This window comes from Lupinus angustifolius, chromosome LG05, assembly GCF_001865875.1.
Source record: "Lupinus angustifolius cultivar Tanjil chromosome LG05, LupAngTanjil_v1.0, whole genome shotgun sequence".
Lineage (NCBI taxonomy): Eukaryota > Viridiplantae > Streptophyta > Magnoliopsida > Fabales > Fabaceae > Lupinus > Lupinus angustifolius.
In genome coordinates this window covers 16,098,427-16,118,930 of record NC_032013.1, presented here as the reverse complement: position 1 = coordinate 16,118,930, position 20,504 = coordinate 16,098,427, and the positions used below count along the sequence as shown (strand labels likewise).

General features: G+C 32.8%; 1 protein-coding gene across 1 annotated transcript; it reads left to right on the top strand.

Annotated features, from left to right (window-relative positions):
- LOC109347908 (basic leucine zipper 23) lies at positions 1,116-6,422 on the top strand. The gene is made up of 2 exons (XM_019588022.1): positions 1,116-1,215; positions 5,608-6,422. The coding sequence occupies exon 2, from the start codon at positions 5,646-5,648 to the stop codon at positions 6,204-6,206; it is 561 nt and encodes a 186-aa protein (XP_019443567.1). The 5' UTR covers positions 1,116-1,215; positions 5,608-5,645; the 3' UTR covers positions 6,207-6,422.

The following is a 20,504-nucleotide window of genomic DNA, read 5'->3' as shown; positions in this document are numbered from 1 at the left end:
ATAACATAACAATGAATGTTAGCCAATGTATATGGTCAAAGGAAACTGCCATCAAATATAAAATAGTTAAAAAGAAAATAAGTAATTTTAAGCGTTAAATAGAGTAATACAATAATATTTTTATATAAAAAATTAAAGGCAAATAATAATGACAATTAAAGTTTTATTGACAATTAAAGTTTACCGAGGTAATTAGGTAGAAAAATATTTCATCTATTTTTGTATTATCAAGAATATCCTCTTACCTTTTTTGTAAAGAACTAATTCTTTTGGCCATCGTGAGAATTTCTAGTAGGATTATACATCACTAGACCAATACCTTGTTGGTAGGTATCTACTTACTAAATACATAAATTTTAATGGGTTTTTAATGAAATTTTCCCATTATTAAATGTTTAAAAATAAATTAAGGGTACAAAAGTCTATATTATTAGTGAGAATACTGTTTTATTATGAGTGAAGGAGTGTTAATATCTTTCTCGATCCGTAATCGACTCTAGAGCCCATAATCTATGTTTAAATACAATTTTTATCCAATTTATGTTTAATAGAGAGTTTTTTACGTTTTAACCTAAAAAAGAAACATAGTGAGGCTCCAAATTTTCTAAGAGAGTTCAAAATGAGTTCACCTCTTCCTATTTTGAAGAATCAATTTTCAACTGAAAATTAAGTCCAACAACAATAAACAACATTTGTTAATGTTTGTTTTTGGATGGATAAAATATGAATCAAAATGGATGTACCCATAAATATCCATTAAATATGATTAATAAATTTCAATTCATACATTATTAAAATTATTTATTAGATTATATCCATTAAAATTCATTAATTTTATAGATGAATTTAATTTATTTGAATTTGGATTAATTTTGAGTTGTATATAATTATGTCATAACCCAACAATCTAAAGTCTAAACTATTAGGTGACTATGGTGAAGCTGGCCCACTCCAACCGATCCATCGTTATTTTAACGAGAGCAGTTGACTTTTTACATCAGTTGAGTTACTCCTTTAACATAATGATGTCGACATTGCACCTTTAATAAGCGCATGAAATAATTCCCTTAATAAATTTCCTTGCAAAATGAGTTTTTACTTTTTTGAGGGTTGAATAATAATAGTTCATTCGGATGAAGGCACAAAGAACACAATATTTAGCAACTGAAGTTTTGGCATATACTTTAGAACTTCTCTTGGTTCTACCAAAGCCAGGTAAATGATTCTGATATCTCACATGATACATAACTGATGAATTGAAAGCCCACTTTTCTTATGCTTATTTTTTGGCACTGGCTCTTTTCCTCTGATTCTTAATGATTTTTTTGTCTGTTATATACTATGCTATGTCATCTTGACTCCACCTGAGCTTGGATTTCTCCTTCCTCTGTCCATTTGACTATTTGGATAAGTAATTACATTTATGTTCCTTGCTTGTTTTAGAGCATAGTTATGTGATATGTAGGATGAGTATGTATGGGGTTCATTATTTTGGTAGGGATCTACTTACTCCAAAGAGTAAGTGGAAAAAACTTATTCCACATCCTAGCAACTCATTCTTTGAAAATCTATTGTTTAGATCTATTCACTAATTCAAACTATTCAATTGTGTAAGAATGAATGACAATAATAAGGAATAAGTTTTTTTTACTTTTTCTTAAAATAAGTGAATCCCTAATTATAACTAGGGGTAATAGGTTGTGTTGGATCAGATAAGTAGGGTAAAGAAAATCCAACCAAATTTGATTGGGAAGAATTGACTTGGATTAACCAATATGTGGACTGGATCAGGTTAGACCGATTTTATACTTATTAAAATATTAAAAAAATTACTAATTATACATAATGTACAAAAATGTTTTTGCAGAATAACTTATTTTCACTTCCAAAAATAGCAGTGCAAAATAATATATTATCGTGGTTGTTCGCCTGGCACCACTTACTTCAAAGCTATGATTTTTTGACACGAACACTAACAAGTGCTTGGGGAATAGACCTCCAGCTAGTGCTTGGGGAATCTCACTTGCTTAAACAAATTGACAAATGTCCAATGAACCCAAATAGGAAAATTTGATAAGAAGCAACCAAAAAAACATAGCTTTAAAGTGACTCGTGCCATGCAAAAACATTACAAATTTTTGTAAGAGAAAAAAGTATTATTAAAAAGTGTAATATTTATATATTGATAGTATAAAAATTTATACATAGTCAATACTTTATCCACCATTCATTTATACTACTTTTATTTAAAAGTTATTGATGATTGAAAATAAATGATGATACACTGACAATGTTAGAAAGAGAGATATCCACAGCGATACAACAACGTATTGGATCGGAATACGCCGGTCCTTTGGGAGTTCTTCAAGCTCTATCAGATGGAACAAAACTACTTTTCAAAGAAAATATTATTCCATCTAGGGGAGATATTCGTTTATTCAGTATCGGACCATCCATATCAGTCATATCAATTCTAATAAGCTATTCAGTAATTCCTTTTGGCTATAACTTTGTTTTATCTGATCTCAATATCGGTGTTTTTTTATGGATTGCTATTTCGAGTATTTCTCCCATCGGACTTCTTATGTCAGGATATGGATCAAATAATAAATATTCCTTTTTGGGTGGTCTACGAGCTGCTGCTCAATCGATTAGTTATGAAATACCATTAACTTTATGTGTGTTATCAATATCTCTACGTGCGATTCGTTGAGACAGAACCCTTTCGGTGCTATTGCTGTGCTCCTTTCTTTATAGGAAGGGGGTAGAATAAATTCCATAGATTCATTTTCGTCATTATTATTATTCGCAATTAGTATTGACGAACTAAACCTGATAGTTATATGAGTGAAATAAAACAGCTTCCAGTGAATATACTTTATGGCTGATAATTTTAAATTGCAGTAAAAAAAAAAATGGAGTCTCATTTTCGATGTATAAGAATGAAATTAAAAAAATTATAAGCGGAAGAATCCGTTTACCCCAAGATTGGGTGATTGCGCATCCTGTCTTGAAGCGGACTGAAAAGACCAAACCTATTTATTGAGTTTTAACTACAGTTTGTATGAATCTGAATTATGATAAACATGTATTAAGATAAAAAAAGGGGGTTGGTTAATAAAAAAAATGAGTGGATGGTTAGAAACACCAAGATACACAAAGGATTTGTAACGCAGATTACGTAAATTATCAAAAAGAACTTTTACGCATAATATCAATCGCTTGAATCTCAAGACGTTCTTCGAACCAATCATAAACTTTATATTAAATTTTGGTATGAGTCGTGCATGAATCTTCTTGATAAACAAGAAAGATAAGACATGAAGCTTAAACAAAACTTAAAGAAAGAAGAATGATAGAAAGAAAACTCTTTTGAATAATACTCTCAATTACATTTTGTCATTATTGAATTACAAGGAATAAGAAAGCAACTCTTTATATATTACATTGTCTAACTAACAACTAACCAGTTAATTGATTATGTACAAAACAAAATACACAACTATTTTAACAGTAAAAATTCTTGCACGATTAATACATGCATCTTTTTCTCATTGTTAAATGAGTTGCATTGTCCAGATTAAGTCATTAAAACCAAAGTGTAGTAATTCTACAAAATATTTTTTTTACCACTATGTTTTTCTTTTTTTGAGGTTTTATTTTTATTTTTTTAGAAGTGTAAAACTCATCCAACTCGATTCAATCCACATATTAGTCTGGTTGGATCAGTTCAGATTTTATGTCAAACTATGAGAAATCTAAACTCTTTCAACTCAACCAATTGTCATAGGAATGATTTTCAAATCTTCCCGAAAGATGACATAATTCAATCTATTCGACCAGAAGTTGAAACAATTTAAACTAATAACAAAGCATGTTATAGTTTGTGGTTTTAATCCAAATGATGAAAATTGCTCTCCTCTTACTCTCACTGTGTCACATAAAGTAACTCCTCTCACTTTATACGGCCCACATACATATGGTTCGGGTTGGCTTAGTATTGTTTATTGGTAAAAATGTAATATGTGCTCCCTATGATATATTATTATTGGGTAAAGTAAATAAAAACTTCAGTTTTTTTTGTAAGTAGTAATGATGAACTATTTTTTCTTTATAATTATTTCTTAAATTTAATTTGTTAGTGAAATTGGTCATTAGACAAAGATATTATTAAATAACTAATACACTTAAAAAGAAAAACGTTACCATAATCCTCACAATAGTAACAATGCAGCAGTATATGTTAGTCAATATCAATAATCGGAGGTAAAAAATTAAAAGTAATTATTAATACTGATCCAATAGTTGTCATTAACATAAAATATGGTGAAAATTTATCATTGTTAGTAATTTAACACTATTTTTATGCTAGAATCAATTTCACTAACAATGAAAGTTTATTGGGTAATTAAAAAGAAAAAAGATAGTTCATAATATCTACTACAGGTGAGGAGGGCTCAATTCTACTTGCTCACCCGGTATGTTTCGATCATGATTAGGTCTAAATAGATTCAGGTCTAATCAGGTCTAAGGTTGATTCGAGTTCAAAAATTAGACCTGCTGAATATTTAAGGTTGGATAGAGGACAAACATGACTCGAACCATCCCGTCCGATAGTCACTCACTCATCATATTTGTATGTCTCTATTCAATTATGTGAAGATTAGTAACACCTCTTTAGTTGAAAACATCATTGATTCTCTAATTTTTTTATCACATTACATGATTAACAATATAGATACATGTATAATTTTATATGTCAAATTAGATATCTATAATAATAACTAATATTAAAAAGGCTTTATCTAAAATGAATATGCATCATATTTAATTGGGATTAGGTCAGGTTCATGTTCAAAAGGTAATATAGTCGACATTTAAAGTCAAATTAACTTCAAGTATATGATTGAGTTTGAGTTCAAAAAATTACCCGATTAACATTTAGGGTTGGATTAGGGACAAGTCTTACCTAATCCAACCTAACCCATCTTCACCCTAATATCTACTTGCAAATTGCTTAAATTTTGAAGAGTTTCTATCGAGTTTTCCATTATTATTAATGAGATGTTAGGCATGTTTTATCCTTATTGAAATTAACACATAGTTGCTCTAATTCTAAATAAATAGTACTAGTTGCCCTTTTAATATTTAAAAAAAACTTTGCCTTTATGCTAAATTATTTATTATTGAATCCAAGTGGGTAATCTTTAGTTTGCGTAATTAAGCTTCTTCGTGAATCTTTATACACCCCAATATGTACATTAGGGAATGGTATTTCTTGACTTTACTCCTCGCCCTTTAACAATTCCTTCCCCACAATCGCAATTTATATTCCTTGATGAGGACTATGCAAATGAAATTTTTAACAAAAAAAGTTCGAGGTCAGTGCTATTTAGCATATATTCTTCTGAATTATGTAACTTGAAGACAATAACTGATTTGTGCTTTTGTGTGAAACATTTCAGTATTTCACAGTGTTTTCATTTGTTGTTTTGGACATTATATAGGATATGCTTAGTACTAGAAGTTCTTTGTTTTATCCTAAATGAATGTCGCGGACGAATAGAAATCTTCTATACCCACTATTCTACGTTTTTCTACTATTAGATTGCAGCTAATTCTTATTCAAGATTAAGAAAGAAAACATGGATGATGGAAATGCTGAGGTTTCTGATAAACTTTCAGATAATGTCCTATCTTCAAATCCAGAATCATCTAGCCATTATCAGGGTTCAACATCTATTAATATAGCTACCATTGATTTGCCAAAGAGCACAAGAACTTGCACCCACACTCACACTTGCAACCCACCTGGCCCTGTTGCTGCTCACACACATACATGCTATCACACACACACCCAAGTTATTGCATCTAATGATGATGACATAAAACATACAAACTCAAAGCCAGGAAGGCCTTCTGGCAACCGAGAAGCGGTTCGAAAGTACAGGGAGAAGAAGAAGGCGCGCACCGCGTTCTTGGAGGAGGAAGTTGAGAAATTGCGTCTGTCAAATCGGGAACTTGTTAGGAAACTACAAGGGAAGGCAGTTCTTGAAGCAGAGTTGTCAAGGTTGAGGAGCATTTTGTCATGCCTTAAGGGGAAAATAGACAATGAATTGGGTGTTTTCCCCTTTCTAAAAGAAAGGACTACTAGTCTTCATTGTCAGAACAATTTTCCATGCTTCCAACCACATGACAGGAACTGAAGGAGAAACTGTGGATAATAACTTCATGTATTCTAAATCTCAAGATGTGTAATTAACTAGACAATTAAGGTATATATAATTAGTGTAATTTGGTTTTCTATATGATATGTAAGGTGGTTTTGAAATTTTGTACAATATACTAGCATGTAAGAAGTTTACATTGAAATAAACATATATCTTGTGTGTCAAGTTTGTCATGATAAAGAAACTAGCACTTTTAGCAAAATAGTATCGATGCCCACTAAGGATGTATTTGCGAGTTGGTTATTAGAACGAAATGAACGGTATGGGAAGGTTTGAGAGCCGTCTAACAAGTATATTTTATGTCTCTGAAGATTTTTTCTTTCCTCTATTGTCTTCCAACAATTAACTCCCAAACAAACCTTAAAACCAACTTATCTTATAGCAATATGCAGTTCTTTTGTTCATCTATACAAAAGAAAAAAAGAAAGTTTGGTTTAGAGAAAATTTCTTTCTTAAAAGTTCTTTCTTCTTAGTGAAGGGTAGTTTTACCATTTATTTTGCCACTTTCCAAGAGTAATTTTGCATATGTTGCACTATATACCTATTCCATCTTCCGTGTAATGCTATTAATACTTCTCTTCTTCGATAATTAAATTCAACTGTGTTCTTTTGTGTTGTTGATGTGGATCTGGGGAGTAGGTGCTCTCTCTTCTTGTTGAGGTGGATCTTAAGAGTATGGATCTTTCAGAATCTCCTAGTGTAGCTTGAAGGTGTTTGAACCCGCTAGAGAAAGTAATTGGAAATGTTCTCCAACGATCAATTCAATAAATGATATAGATAATGTAGAATATGAGAGAGTAATAAATGAAAAAAGTAAGAGTTGAGAGTATAAGTATATATATATATCAAGTGGGTACGTAAAGTGAGTAAATTTCCTTAAGAGGGAGAAATATTCTTTGTAGACTTTGTTGGTTTAGTCGACCAAATAGTCTATCGGATCTATCATAGACAAGGTTGTTTTTTCCTGTATTAGGTAACTTTGACAACTCTGCCTCTTGTGAGTAGTCGATTTTTCACTCATATTGGCATGTGTTGTCACACCATTGATCCATTATGTCTGTTGTAGAGAGGCGCAATATGGTGCATATAGCATGCAGCGTGTAGTAGAGACCTATATGTGCAGGCAGTGTAACATTAGGGTATCAGAAGTGGTTTCATATTATCTTGTCACTTCTATCTAATCGATGCAAGTTGATCCAGGTTGACTGACCAAGACATGAGAATACCCGAATAATGTTCATCTTGCTCGGTCACTCTCTTCGCCTAGTCTTAATGTGTATTATGGAACCGAGATGGAAGAAACTGATATCCAAAAATAGGCTTATTAGATCTGCTAAACTAAACATTAGATACCAATTTAGTAATCATTTCCTATAGCAGGTATAACAACCGTGACCCAAGAACCCAAGGGAAAAAAAGAGGATTTAGAAAATACCACGCTCAAGCAAAAAAAGACCCGAACTAGAGGAATTATAACTATTCACATAAAGTCACATGAATGCGGAAATATGAGACACATTAAATTCACTAATCTTGATTATCTAATGGAATTGATAAAGAGAAAACGATCAAAATGGATAAAGAGAAAAAAGGCAACAAAAAAAAAAAGGTTACACAGTGTGCCGTGATAGAGAATAAAGGTTAAAGATATGAATGCATGTTGGCTAGACAAGGTGTATCAAAAGAATTACGCAAGGATAAAGTAGATGAGTTGAAGGAGAAAAAACATGACATAACTATGGTGGGGGCGATATATGTTGATCTAGAACCCCAGAAGTTCATGTACTAGATTAGGATCAAGGTAGAGATAGTGACTTATGTGTCGAGTGAGATAGGTGTTGACAATATGTGTTGAGAGAATGATCTCATTTAAGATGAGAAGTGGAATATCCTAATGGCATGTTTGTGACATCATAGTGAAGAATATTAATTGTTAGCAGATCCACAAAAGTACAAAGGCGTTGACTGACTTTGATATAGAGTATAACATGAACATTAACTTTGATGCAATGTGTAACACATGCACTAGTAGAGATGCAAAGTGTGACATGGACATTGACTTGAATGCAAAGGTATGATATGGGCATTGGTTGACATTTACACATGGTGTATGGTGTAGGTATACTCCTTTAGGTGGAGATGGATGATGTAAACTATCCTAGGTCAACCTTTGAGACAAGGGTCAAGGCAAGGCTAGAGGGTCATATGACTAGGGCTAAACTCAAATCAGGACCACCCAAGCTCACTAAAGACATAATGACCCTGAAAACCACATGGAGGAAAGACATTTATGTCCTTTAGGTTCTATTTAATTTAGTTTACTTTTATTTGTATAAGTTTTAATAAATGTGAAGTAATTCTCATGGTAATCTTATGATTTAATTTAATTGTTGTTGAAGTCTTTTATTTAAGTTTTAATAAAGTCATGTAAGGGGTTGTGAATTTAATTATTTTATTCCTTATAACATGGTTCAATAATGGCCAAATAACTTATTTAGACATGGCATGCCTATGACAAGCAAGGTGGCATGGCTAGGACATGTAATTTCTAGATGGCATGGTCAAGTGACATGGTTAAAGCAAGCCCATTCAAGGTTGGCATAACTATATCATTTGAAAACAACCTTACATGATCCAAATCCTAGGAGGGCACAACTATAAGTTGAGAAGCATTCAAATTATCATGAAGTGAAGGAAGGAGGTAGAATTGGTAGATCAAGTCAAGTTGGCGTGAAGAGGACTTGGAGATAAGGGAAGATCACATTTTTATCAATCCAACCACCGTAAAGATAATTGAAGATTAAAAGAATTCCACCCATGATGACAAAATATACAATCAAAGTTTTTACGAATCTAAAAAGTATTGAATTAAGTTAGTTTTGCATGAATTACATGAGATAAGTGCCATGAAAAGTGTATGAAAATTAGGTATTTTTGGCAATTATCAGTTTGACAATGATATAACTTGCAATCCTTTTTGTTCTCAATATATACTCAGTAAACAATGCTCTTATATGTTTGAAAAACTTTAGAGTTTAGCACTTGAAGCAACTTTAGAAAAATCTGAAAGTTTAAAAACAAAGTTGCAAAAGAGTGCAAAAATTGTTTTACTAAGTTGTGAAAATTTGTTCTTTGTGTATTGAATTGAAAATCTCAATGCCTTTAAATAGGCTTCCAATTAGCAAAAATATCCTTCCATGAAGAGGAGACATAATTGACATGAAACTCATTCACATTGGATGAAAGTTGTTCATTTAAATTTGAAAATCTGGTTTCCAACAACTATGGGTAATCGATTGCCACAATGGCGTAGTCAATTGCCACGATGGTGTAATCGATTACCAAAAGTTTCTGTCTAATGTAATATTCGATTAATACAAGTAATTAATCAGTTACTTAGTGTCAGTTATGCTTTGTAACTATTTTCATAGTCAAGTAACCTGTTATGTAGTTCTAGTAACGTGTTACCAACTGCCACACAGTTCAGGTAACCTGATACCCATATCTAATAACCTATTACTCAGGTCAAGTAACTCGTTACTTAGCATTTTTGACATTATATCAAGACCTATCCAATTCTTTTGAAAATAGTTTTGATTTCTTTGAATTTCTTTGAGCATTGCTACTAAATATAATTTGAGCATAAGTATAGAAGTACCTATTGAAGACTTATACTCTAATTTTTTTGAAGTTTGATCTCATATGTCTTCATAGTCTTCTTCATTTTTCTTCTTTTTATGATCTTAGTGTTTTCATCAAAACTGTGCCAAGGTTAGAAGCAAGATCTTCTTCACACTTAAGTCTTGGCATGTTATTCGTAATGTTGTCTTCATCTTCAAGCTTTCATATAGTCCTATTCTTCTTAAAGTCCTTGTCTTCATCAAAACCAAGTGAGTCAATCACACTTGCAACCTTTGACTCCTATTGCAATGTCAATCTCCACCTTTTGATGATGACAAACTCTGAATAATTTCACTCGTTTGATAAGCTTGATGACGATAAACTTGATGTTTTGCTAAGATTGGGAAATCATAAGCACTGTTCCCCTCACTTTGTTTTCTTCCCCTCAATCCATGCATGAAGTAGTGTAGATAGCACAATTCATTCTCCATTTTTACCTAGGTTTGTAGAAGCATCAAAATACAACTTGCAAAATTGAAACAACACTTTCTTCCGCTTTTGGCATGATCAAAAAGTAATACTATAGTATAAATAATATAGCCAAAATTAAGAAAATATTTTAACATTTTTGTACTGACTTAATCAAATCAGAAGCTATATGATTGATCAAGCAGTTAAAAAAATTGAACAAATGCACAAATTTACTACAAATAATCGATTATCCACTAATAGTAATCAATTGTTTTGTCGAATAATCAGAAAAATTTATGGTTTAGGGACATGCAATTTTCATGACAATTTTAAGCATAATACTCAATTTTGCATATAGAACATATAGAATAACCAGGTAGATAGAATATAATCAACGATAACACATACCGGTCATTCGTAAAGGCAAAATGATAGAAATTCAAGAAATTGCAAATGAAAACCATAAAACGAGAAAATAAGAGGTTCAATAGATCACAACCATAGAGTTATAACAAATATAAGTTTAACATAACAAAAAATAAGTTCATAATACAACAAGCTCAAAATATACACACACCTAGATTGTAATCTAACTAGGCCAAGCTAGACATTCCTAAGCTAGACTAGTTTTGAGGTGGTGGTGGTGGATAGCCATCCTCGGTTCTCGCAATAAAGAGAATACGGTCCAGTTCCTGGGTAATCCTTTCCTACTGCCTCTGAAACTCTTCCTTGATAGCATTCGTCAAAGATTGAAAGCTAGTGTCAATGTGTGCATTGAGACGTTGTTCCAAAGCGTCCAGATGAGCTAATCCATATTGTGGTTCTTGAGGCACATTTGAAGCCTCAAATTGTGGTTGATCAGGGTTCTACTCAGTAGGATTTCTGACTTCTTCTTCACCAAACAACTCGAGATCCACAGTAGTATTATGATCATCTTGATACATCCATTTGTATCATATTTGTAAATTCCCATTTTGTGGATCAAATTATCACTCACTAAGTGCTATGGGGAGTTCACATTCACTATCTCCACATTGGAAATATCTATCCCCAAATGATTAATCATACGGAAAATAAAGATCCCATATGCAATCAACCTAGACGAAGATGAGGCATTCCCATACATGACCTTGAGAATCTCAACATACCAGTTAACCATAATACCCTCTTTAACAGCAAACATCAACTTAAAGTCATTGATTGTGGTTGAGCATAGATGGTATTCCTCTGAACTAGAATATATGCAAGCAAGTAGTGTAGCTATCTGTTCTCAAATGAAAATGTACCAACTTTCGTAGCCTCTCCTTGAACGTAAAATTGTGGTCCTCTAAGCCAAGATTTATATATTTCCTTAGTGTCATATGATTCCCACGACTCATCATGTGAATCGCCTAAAGGAGCACCATCACTCGTATGTCCTCTGATATTTAGAAATAAATCAACATCCAAATTAAACAACCTTCCCTTAACCAAACTCATATATCCACCATCTTATACTGAAAATTAGCATAGAATTCCATAACTAGAGAGGGATAAACATTACCATTCAACTCCACAAAGTTGGTAACACCATGTACCTCTAGTTGGTGCAAAAATTCAAACCCTACTGCACCATCTAAGTTAGGTCAGCAAATCGAATGCATGTCTGCTTTATGCCGTGAAACTCAACCAACCTCTAAGCTCGGATATTTGGAGCGTAATAAGGATCACTTCGTGCAGAGGTTCTGCCTGTTCAGACAGTGGATGAACCACCGACTTCTAAAGTTCTGTAGCATTTTGCTGTGTTCTGAACACGGTGTGGTCTTTCATCACTCATTTTTGCAGAAAGAAGATGGTCTAATCGATTGAATAATTGATTTTTCGAATTGGAAATTTAGGGTTTCTGAAAATGTGATTTTGGGAAAATTTGGATTTTGAAGAAATTGGATTGATTTGAATGTAGAGATGATAAATAGGATAGAAGGGGTTGCACGAATTTGAACTTAGTACAACTAATTTCCATAAATTTCAAAAAGGGGCAAAGATGTGAGGATTTAGGGATTATGTGAATTTACACTAGATTGAGTACTTCAAGTTGTTTTAATGTTGTTGGTATTCGATTATCTACATGTGATAATCAATTATCGCTATGAGATTTTTCCACATTTTAAAAATATTCCCCTAGATGATTGATTAATTCGGTTGTTTATCGATTATTTTGAAAATAATTTTGCCCAAATTTACATCCTGTTTCCCAGGTAATCGATTATAACATAGCACAGTCGATTACTTGCACTAATAATAAAAATTTAAGTGTTTTTTTGTGTGGTTCTAGATGGATGTTAAGATACTATTGGTAAAAGCCTATCCTAAGAGTCTAAGACACACTAATAATCAAGCAAAATAATCATGAACTCAATTATATAAAAGAATCAAGCATTCAAATCAAGCAACATATAAACAAACGTTAGAGGCATGGCAAAGTCATATAAAAAAACCTTAAGCATACTAACTTAGATGTGAATCATCAAGAATTTTGAGTTCTCTGCGTAGAACAATGAATGTACCCCTTGGAATGGGGCTTGATGAAAATGTCAGCTACTTGCTTTGAGTTTTCCACAAACTCAATTACACAATCATCTTTTTGCACATGATCTCTAAGAAAATGATGTCTAATTTCTATATGCTTAGTTCTTGAATGCAATATGATATTCTTAGATAGGTTAATGGAACTTGTGTTGTCATACTTGATAGGTACTTTATCAAGCTTTAGATTGTAGTGTAACAATTTATGCTTCATCCATAAAATGTAAGCGCAACACACACTAATCATAATGTACTCCGCTTCGACAATTGATAATGCAACACAAGCTTGCATTCTATTGTGCCATGACACTAGAGAGCTACCTAAAAGGTGACAAGTCCCACTTGTACTCTTATGGTCTAATTTGCATCCGGTAAAATCAGAATCCGAGTATCCTATCAAAGAGAGAGAGGCATCCCTATGATATCATAGTCCCATGAGTATAGATCCTTTCAAATATTTCTTGATGCGTTTTACAGCTGAAAAATGTGACTCTTTAGGTGATGATTGGTATTTAGCACACATACACACACTAAACATAATATCGGGTCTACTTGATGCAAGATATAATAATGAGCCAATAATACCATAATATTTGGTTACCTCAATAGTTTTTCCCTTTTTCATCCTTATCAAGGTAGCGTTTTATCCATGTCGAATCTCTTCAAAAGCTTCTTAAAGTACCTCGATTGGTGAACAAAGATCTCGTTACTCAATTGATTTATTTGTAGCCCTAGGAAGAAAGTTAATTCATCCATCATACAGATCTCGAACTCTCCCTTCATCAAATCTGAAAATTCCTTACATAGAATATCGTTAGTAGCACTGAAGATACTATCATCTACATATATTCTCAAAATTAGGAGGTTTGTAATCATACACCTCTTCTTGAAATAACCATTAAATTAGAAACTTTTTACGTCCATTTGAAAGAGTTTGAAATTCATAATAGATGCATAGGCTAATAACATTCTAATGGCTTCCAACTTAGAAATAGGGGCGTATGTTTCATCATAATTTATACCTTGTACTTGATTATAACCTTGAGCCACTAATTTTGTTTTTTTATGATTATCAAGCCCGATTCATCCAATTTGTTATGAAAGACCCATTTTGGGCAAATGATAGGATGATCACTTGGCCTAGGGACCTAGTCCAATACATTGTTTTGCTCAAACTGGTTTAGCTCTTCTTGCATAGCTATACTCCAATGTTCATCTTCTAAGGCCTCATTAACATTTATCGGCTCAATTTTTGAAACAAAAGCAAAAAAATTGCAAATATTACGTCAAGATTTTTGGGTTACCAATCCCTTAGAAATATCACCTATTACTTTGTCGATAGGATGGTCTTTGTTGATCTTCCACACTATAGGTATATCCTGATGATTTTGACTTACTTCATGATCATTATGTGCAACATGTTCTATTTCATTATCTTTTGTATATGCATCTTCTAAAACACCTGAAACATCATCACAAACAACCCTTCTCTTCACTTTTGGAGAAGATTCATCAAAATATACAGAAGCAGATTCATTTATATGCATAATATGTTTATTATAAACTCTATACGATTTACTATGTACAGAGTAACCAAGAAATATATCATCACAAGCTTTTACGTCAACACCTAATGCCAAGCCACCCAAATTGAGGTCTATGAATAATAACTTAGGATAAAGAATTTAGACTTTAGTGTCTTTGTAAGGCTCAAAAACTGAAACAAGAAACACAAGTGTTGTTATAATAAAGTAGATGAGGTGTAAGTGAAGGTAATGAAAAGGTAATACCAATACTAAACAAGTGAACAGTAGAATCACCCATTCACATCATGAATCTCGTCATTAACAACATCATCACAATAATACTATCCATAATAATAACTGTGAGATCCATTGGATTCTGAATAAATAATTAAAAAAACCTGAGATTTCCAAGTGGATTAAGCATCCTTATTTTGGCGAGTGTGAGAAACCTGGTGGATGAAGAAAATCACAAGAAGTTGAATTATGAAAGAAATCAACTCCCCTTTTTTCGTCCCAAATATCCAACCATCATTCCCTTTCCTTTCTTCATTCCAAATCACCAATTCTTATTTCTGTAAAGTGTAAACAATCCACCCTCTGTACTTATGAAGCCTTCGTATACTCCTAGTTAAAATCAAAACAAGTAATTTAATAAAATAATAGAAAGGGCAAAGTATCATAGTGCCAAATCAATTAAAAAATTAGCACTTTACTTGTTGATAAAAGCAAAAGCATTGGAGGATAAGAACAATACTTCTAGCGCAAATATGAGGAGGTGACAAACCAAAGTTAGGAGGTGGTATTCAAGCAATTCAAACATAACAAAAATCCAAAGTGAGAAGGTAGTATAAGTATTCAAATCGTTCAACACCTTCTACATTGAAGTTGAGGAACAACATTGCCAACCTATTTTAAAATATTAATTTAGATTTCTAGGAGACAAAATAAAATGAGGGGCAAACATGTTACATTAATTTAAGAATCTAAGTGGTCCTTAGAAGTTACTAATTTAAATGATAGTACTCTGATGATGGTTGACAATTAATGGATCAAATTAATGAGGGTGTATTGTTAACTCCCTCCCTCTCACTTCATGGGTACTTTCCATGATAGTAGAGAAATTATTTTCTCCAATAACTCCTCCTATACCCTTCTATAAATAGAGGCATTTGTGCATTGGGAAAAGTATGTCATTTTTTGCTATCTCATGAGTAAAAACACAAAGTAAGAATTAGTGAAGCATTAGTGGCTGAGTAAGGAAAGTGAAGTGTCATATATAGAAGGAAGAAAACTAAGTTCCTAATCATCACGGAACACATAAAGGAAAGACAGAGAGGTGAAAACAAAAGCAACCAGAATGACAACTAGAAAGAAAGGGAAACTAGAATTGAATCAGGTATTCCTTAATCCATTCTTTTATCACATGTGAATGTCATAATGTTAAGGTCATAATTTAAGGATTCTTATGAACCATTAAATGCTCATAAAAGTTTTAAAGCTAACAATTGGTATCAGAGCATTAGGTTTGGGACATTATGACATTCTTTGTGCTCCTAGAAATGAATTATGAGTATATTAAAATGGAACCAAAGACTTACCCTTAAGAAATGAAGTAATTGTGAAATTGTTCTATTTTGGTTTAATAAAAAATGTAATACTTTCATGTGTTTTATAATGTCACTATCTGGCTGAAAATGAGAAGTAATTATACTTGTATGAAAAATTAATTATTGATTTTGATATTAATTACACTTAATTATTGATATTAATTACACTTAAAATTAATTAATGATTTTGATTTTTATAACGCATATTTTGATCACCAAAAAGATGGATCACTGCATGTATTTAATGATATTAAAGTTTCAAACATATTTGTTTGTGCTCTTTCTCCGAAGATAGCATGCATGTTTAAAGAGTATGATTAAATACTTATTAAATAATTATATTAGGCATTATCAGTAAGGTTTAATGCATTTAAATTTTATCCAAATATAAATTAAGTACATGAATAAAATTTGTTTATATCCACAAAGGTTTATTCAAAACATTAAAATGTGAGCATGTCTTATTTTAGCTTTATTCAATGCATTCCACTTAGGCAATGGAAGTGTCATATTCAATAGATTGGACTATGTGGAATAGTCCGAGTAGATCTAGTTCTTACTAGATGTGATGGAGTTGGGCTTGACCATCATTATGGGTAATGTACCAACCATAACTTAGACCAGCTCGAAGGCAGACAAAACTCTATATGAAGCTTGGGAGTGGTCAAATAGCTTGAGTCTTAGCTTGATAAAAATGTCAATCTTTGACAATTTCAAGCCATCTATGCCTAATACGAATAATGCAAAAGAATTTATTAGAATGATCAATGAGTACTCCAAATCAGACATACTAATAAGTCTGTAGTGGGAAATCTCATGACAAAGTTGACGACCAAGAAGTTTGACTAGTAGCAGCCCATGAGTAAGGGAGGTTAAAGAAAATTAAGAATGACTTCACTCACTTGTCCATTTAGGAGCCAGGTAGCACCACCAGATTCAAGACAATCAATAAGAATAAAGTAAATAGGAAGGAAAATATTCTCATTAAAGAAGGGAAAATCTATAAAGAAATGAAGTGCTTCTTTTGTAAGAAGAATGATCACTATAAGAAGGATTGTCCTAAAAGAAAGAAATGGTTCGAAAAGAAAGGTAAATTTTTTTTTCCGTTTTAGATGAATTGTTTTTTACTGAGATTCCTAATAATACTTGGTGCTTAGACTTTGGTGCAACAACTCATATGTCACATATTGTGTAGGATTCCTTTCAATCCGAACTCAGGAAACTGAGAAGTTTCTTCACATGGTGAACAAAATTTCATGGAATTGGGACATACAAATTGATCCTTGATAGTGGAAACTATTTAGATCTAGAAAAATGTATTTAGGTTCCTGAATTTTCTAGGAAGTTGGTTTATGTTGCTAGGCTGAATTGCGTAGGCTTTAATTTTAAGATTGAGCATTCTTGTTTTAATTTGTATAAACATTCATACCATTTTGGTACCAGTACAATAATGAATGGTTTATATTGCTTAAATCTTGAATTTAAGTGTAATGAATCTTTATTTAATGTTGAACATGATGTTGATAGTAAGCATAAAGATTTTGATAAGAATTATGCTTATTTTGTGCATCAAAGGTTTGACCATATATCTTAAGAAAGAATAATGAGGTTAACGGAAAGTGAGATTTGACCTCTTTTGGATTTTGGTAATTGAGATGTTTGTTTAGATTATATTAAAGGAAAGCAAACTAAACGCATATCAAAGAACTCAACCACAAGAAGTAGCAAACTTCTTTAATTTGTACACACATATTTGTGGTCCTTTTGATGTTCTATCTTGAGGTGGTGAAAAGTATTTCATCACTTTTATAAATGATTAATCACGTTATTGTTACCTATATTTGTTGCATGAAAAATCTCAATAATTGGATACCTTAAAGGTATTCATTGACGAGGTTGAAATGCAACTTGAAAAGAAAGTTAAGGTTGTGAGGTCTGATAAAGGTGGTGAATATTATGGAAAGTATAATGAGAATGGATAATGTTGAGGACCATTTGCATAGTTTCTTGTAGTTTGAGGCATTTTTTCTCAATACTCTATGCCTTACACACCGCAACAAAATGGTGTGGCTGAAAGGCAAAATCATACTCTAATGGAGATGGTTAGGTCAATCTTGAGTCATTGTGATGTACCTTTATCATTATGGATGTACACATTAAGGACCACAATGTATATGCTAAATAAGGTTCCCTTCAAGGTAGTTCCTAAAAATCCCTATGAGTTATGGATTGGTAGGAAACCCAGTTTGAGACATCTCCACGTTTGGGGTTGTCCAACATAAGTAATGGTGTACAACGCACATGAAAAGAAGTTTGATGCAAGAACCACTAGTGGTTTCTTTATCGGCTATCCGAAAAAGTCAAAAGGTTACATATTTTATTGTCCTATCCTCAAACTAGTGGGAGTGATAAATCACGAAAGGTGGATATTATGGAGACTTCTGATAACTCTTCTTCAGTGAAGGTGTCTCCTCAATTTGTTGTTCCTTTGGTTGTATTACTGTTAAATAACACACAGAGACAACAAGATAAAATGTAAAACCCACAAGATGGACAAATAGTTAATGAGTTGATTAATGAAGTCATTAATGATTAAGTGATAAAAGAACTGCAAGAAATAACATTAAGAATGTATGAAAGGCAAAGAAGACCACCATTTCTAACGATTATATTGTAATATCACTTGAACATGAATGTGACTTGAGCATTAATAAGGATCCAATATCGTTCATACAAGCAATGGAAAGTGACAATTCTAAAAAGTGGCTCAATGCTATGATAGAAGAGTTGAAATCAATGGACGATAATAAAGTTTGGGATCTAGCTGAGTTGCTTGAGGGTTCAAAACGAGTTGGCTGTAAATGGGTCTTTAAGACCAAATGTGACTTGAAAGGCAACATTGAAAGACACAAGGTTAGACTTGTCACCAAGGGTTTCACTCAAAAAGAGGGCATTGATTATAAAGAAACATTCTCTCCAATATCTAAGAAAAATTCTTTAAGAATTGTTATGACTTTGGTGGCTCATTCTGACTTAGAGCTTCACAAAATGGACGTAAAGACTGCTTTTTATAATGGTAACTGAAACGAGGAAGTTTTGAAGGGTTCGTGACCACAAGAAAGTAAAATCTAGTGTGTAAATTAAATTAGTCAATATATGAACTACAATAAGCTTCTAGACAATGGTATATAAAGTTCAATGATACCATTATGTCATATAGATTTGTGGAAAACATTGTTGACCTGTGTATCTACATGAAAGTTAGTAGGAGCAAGTTATAATATTAGTCCTATATGTTGATGACATTCTGCTTGAAATGAAGGATATGAGTGAGGCATCCTATGTGATAGGAATAGAAATATTTCGTGATAGATCACAAGGATTGTTGGATTGTATCAGAAATGATATATCAATAAGGTATTAGAGAGATTCAGAATGGAAAAGTGCTCCTTAAGAATAATTCCAATTCAGAAAGGGGACAATTTCAGTGAAAAACAATGTCCAAAGAATGATTTGGAACGTAAGGAAATGGAATCTATTCCCTATGCATAAGTGATTGAGAGTTTAATGTATGCTCAGACATGCACTCCGCCGAATATCAGTTTTGTTGTTGGAATGTTAGGCCATATCAAAGTAACCCCAGAATGGACAAATAGAATGCTGCAAAGAAGGTTCTTAGATATTTGCAAGGCACTAATGATCACATGCTCACGTATAGAAGGTCAGATCATCTTGAAGTGATCAATTATTCAGATTTAGACTTTGCAGGATATGTTGACTCAAGGAAATCTACATTTGGGTATGTCTTCCAAATGGTTGGAGGAGCCATTTCATGGAGAAGTGATAGACAATCTGTAATTGCTACGTCCACCATGGAGGTTGAGTTTGTGGCATACTTTGAGGCACTAATCACGCATCATGGTTGCGGAACTTTACTTTAGGGCTTGGCATTATAGACAATGTAGCTAGGCCACTAAAGTTTTATTGTGATAATTTTGTAGTTGTCTTTTTCTCTAAGAATGATAGGTATTGTAAAGGTACCAAACATATAGATTTAAAGTTTCTGTTAGTTAAAGAAGAAGTATCAGAAAGAGAAGGTGTCTATAACTGTTGGGTTTATTCAAGTGTGAAGTCCTACATTGGATATGCAGGGAGGAGTGAAAGAGTTTATAAGAAGGAAAGGCCCATGGAACTAATGCCTTAAGGTTTTGGTTTAAGACGTGGTGTCTCACTTGAAGGTTTTGGTTCAAGACGTGGTGTCTCACTTGTGACTCTTCACTCTTCCCATACCCATGTAACAATGGAACTCCCTGTTGGTTGGAGGCTCCCTGGTCGCAGTCTGGTCCAACAAGTGGTATCAGAGCCGATGGTTCGGCTAGGACATGGTGGACTCAAGGGGGAGCGGACCGGAAAGTGTGTGGTACCCACACTTGAGGGGGAGATTGTTGGGTTTATTCAAGTGTGAAGTCCCATATTGGATATGC

Coding starts and splice junctions, on each gene's coding strand:
- LOC109347908 (XM_019588022.1), top strand. CDS start 5,646: ATGGATGATGGAAATGCTGAGGTTTCTGATAAACTTTCAGATAATGTC.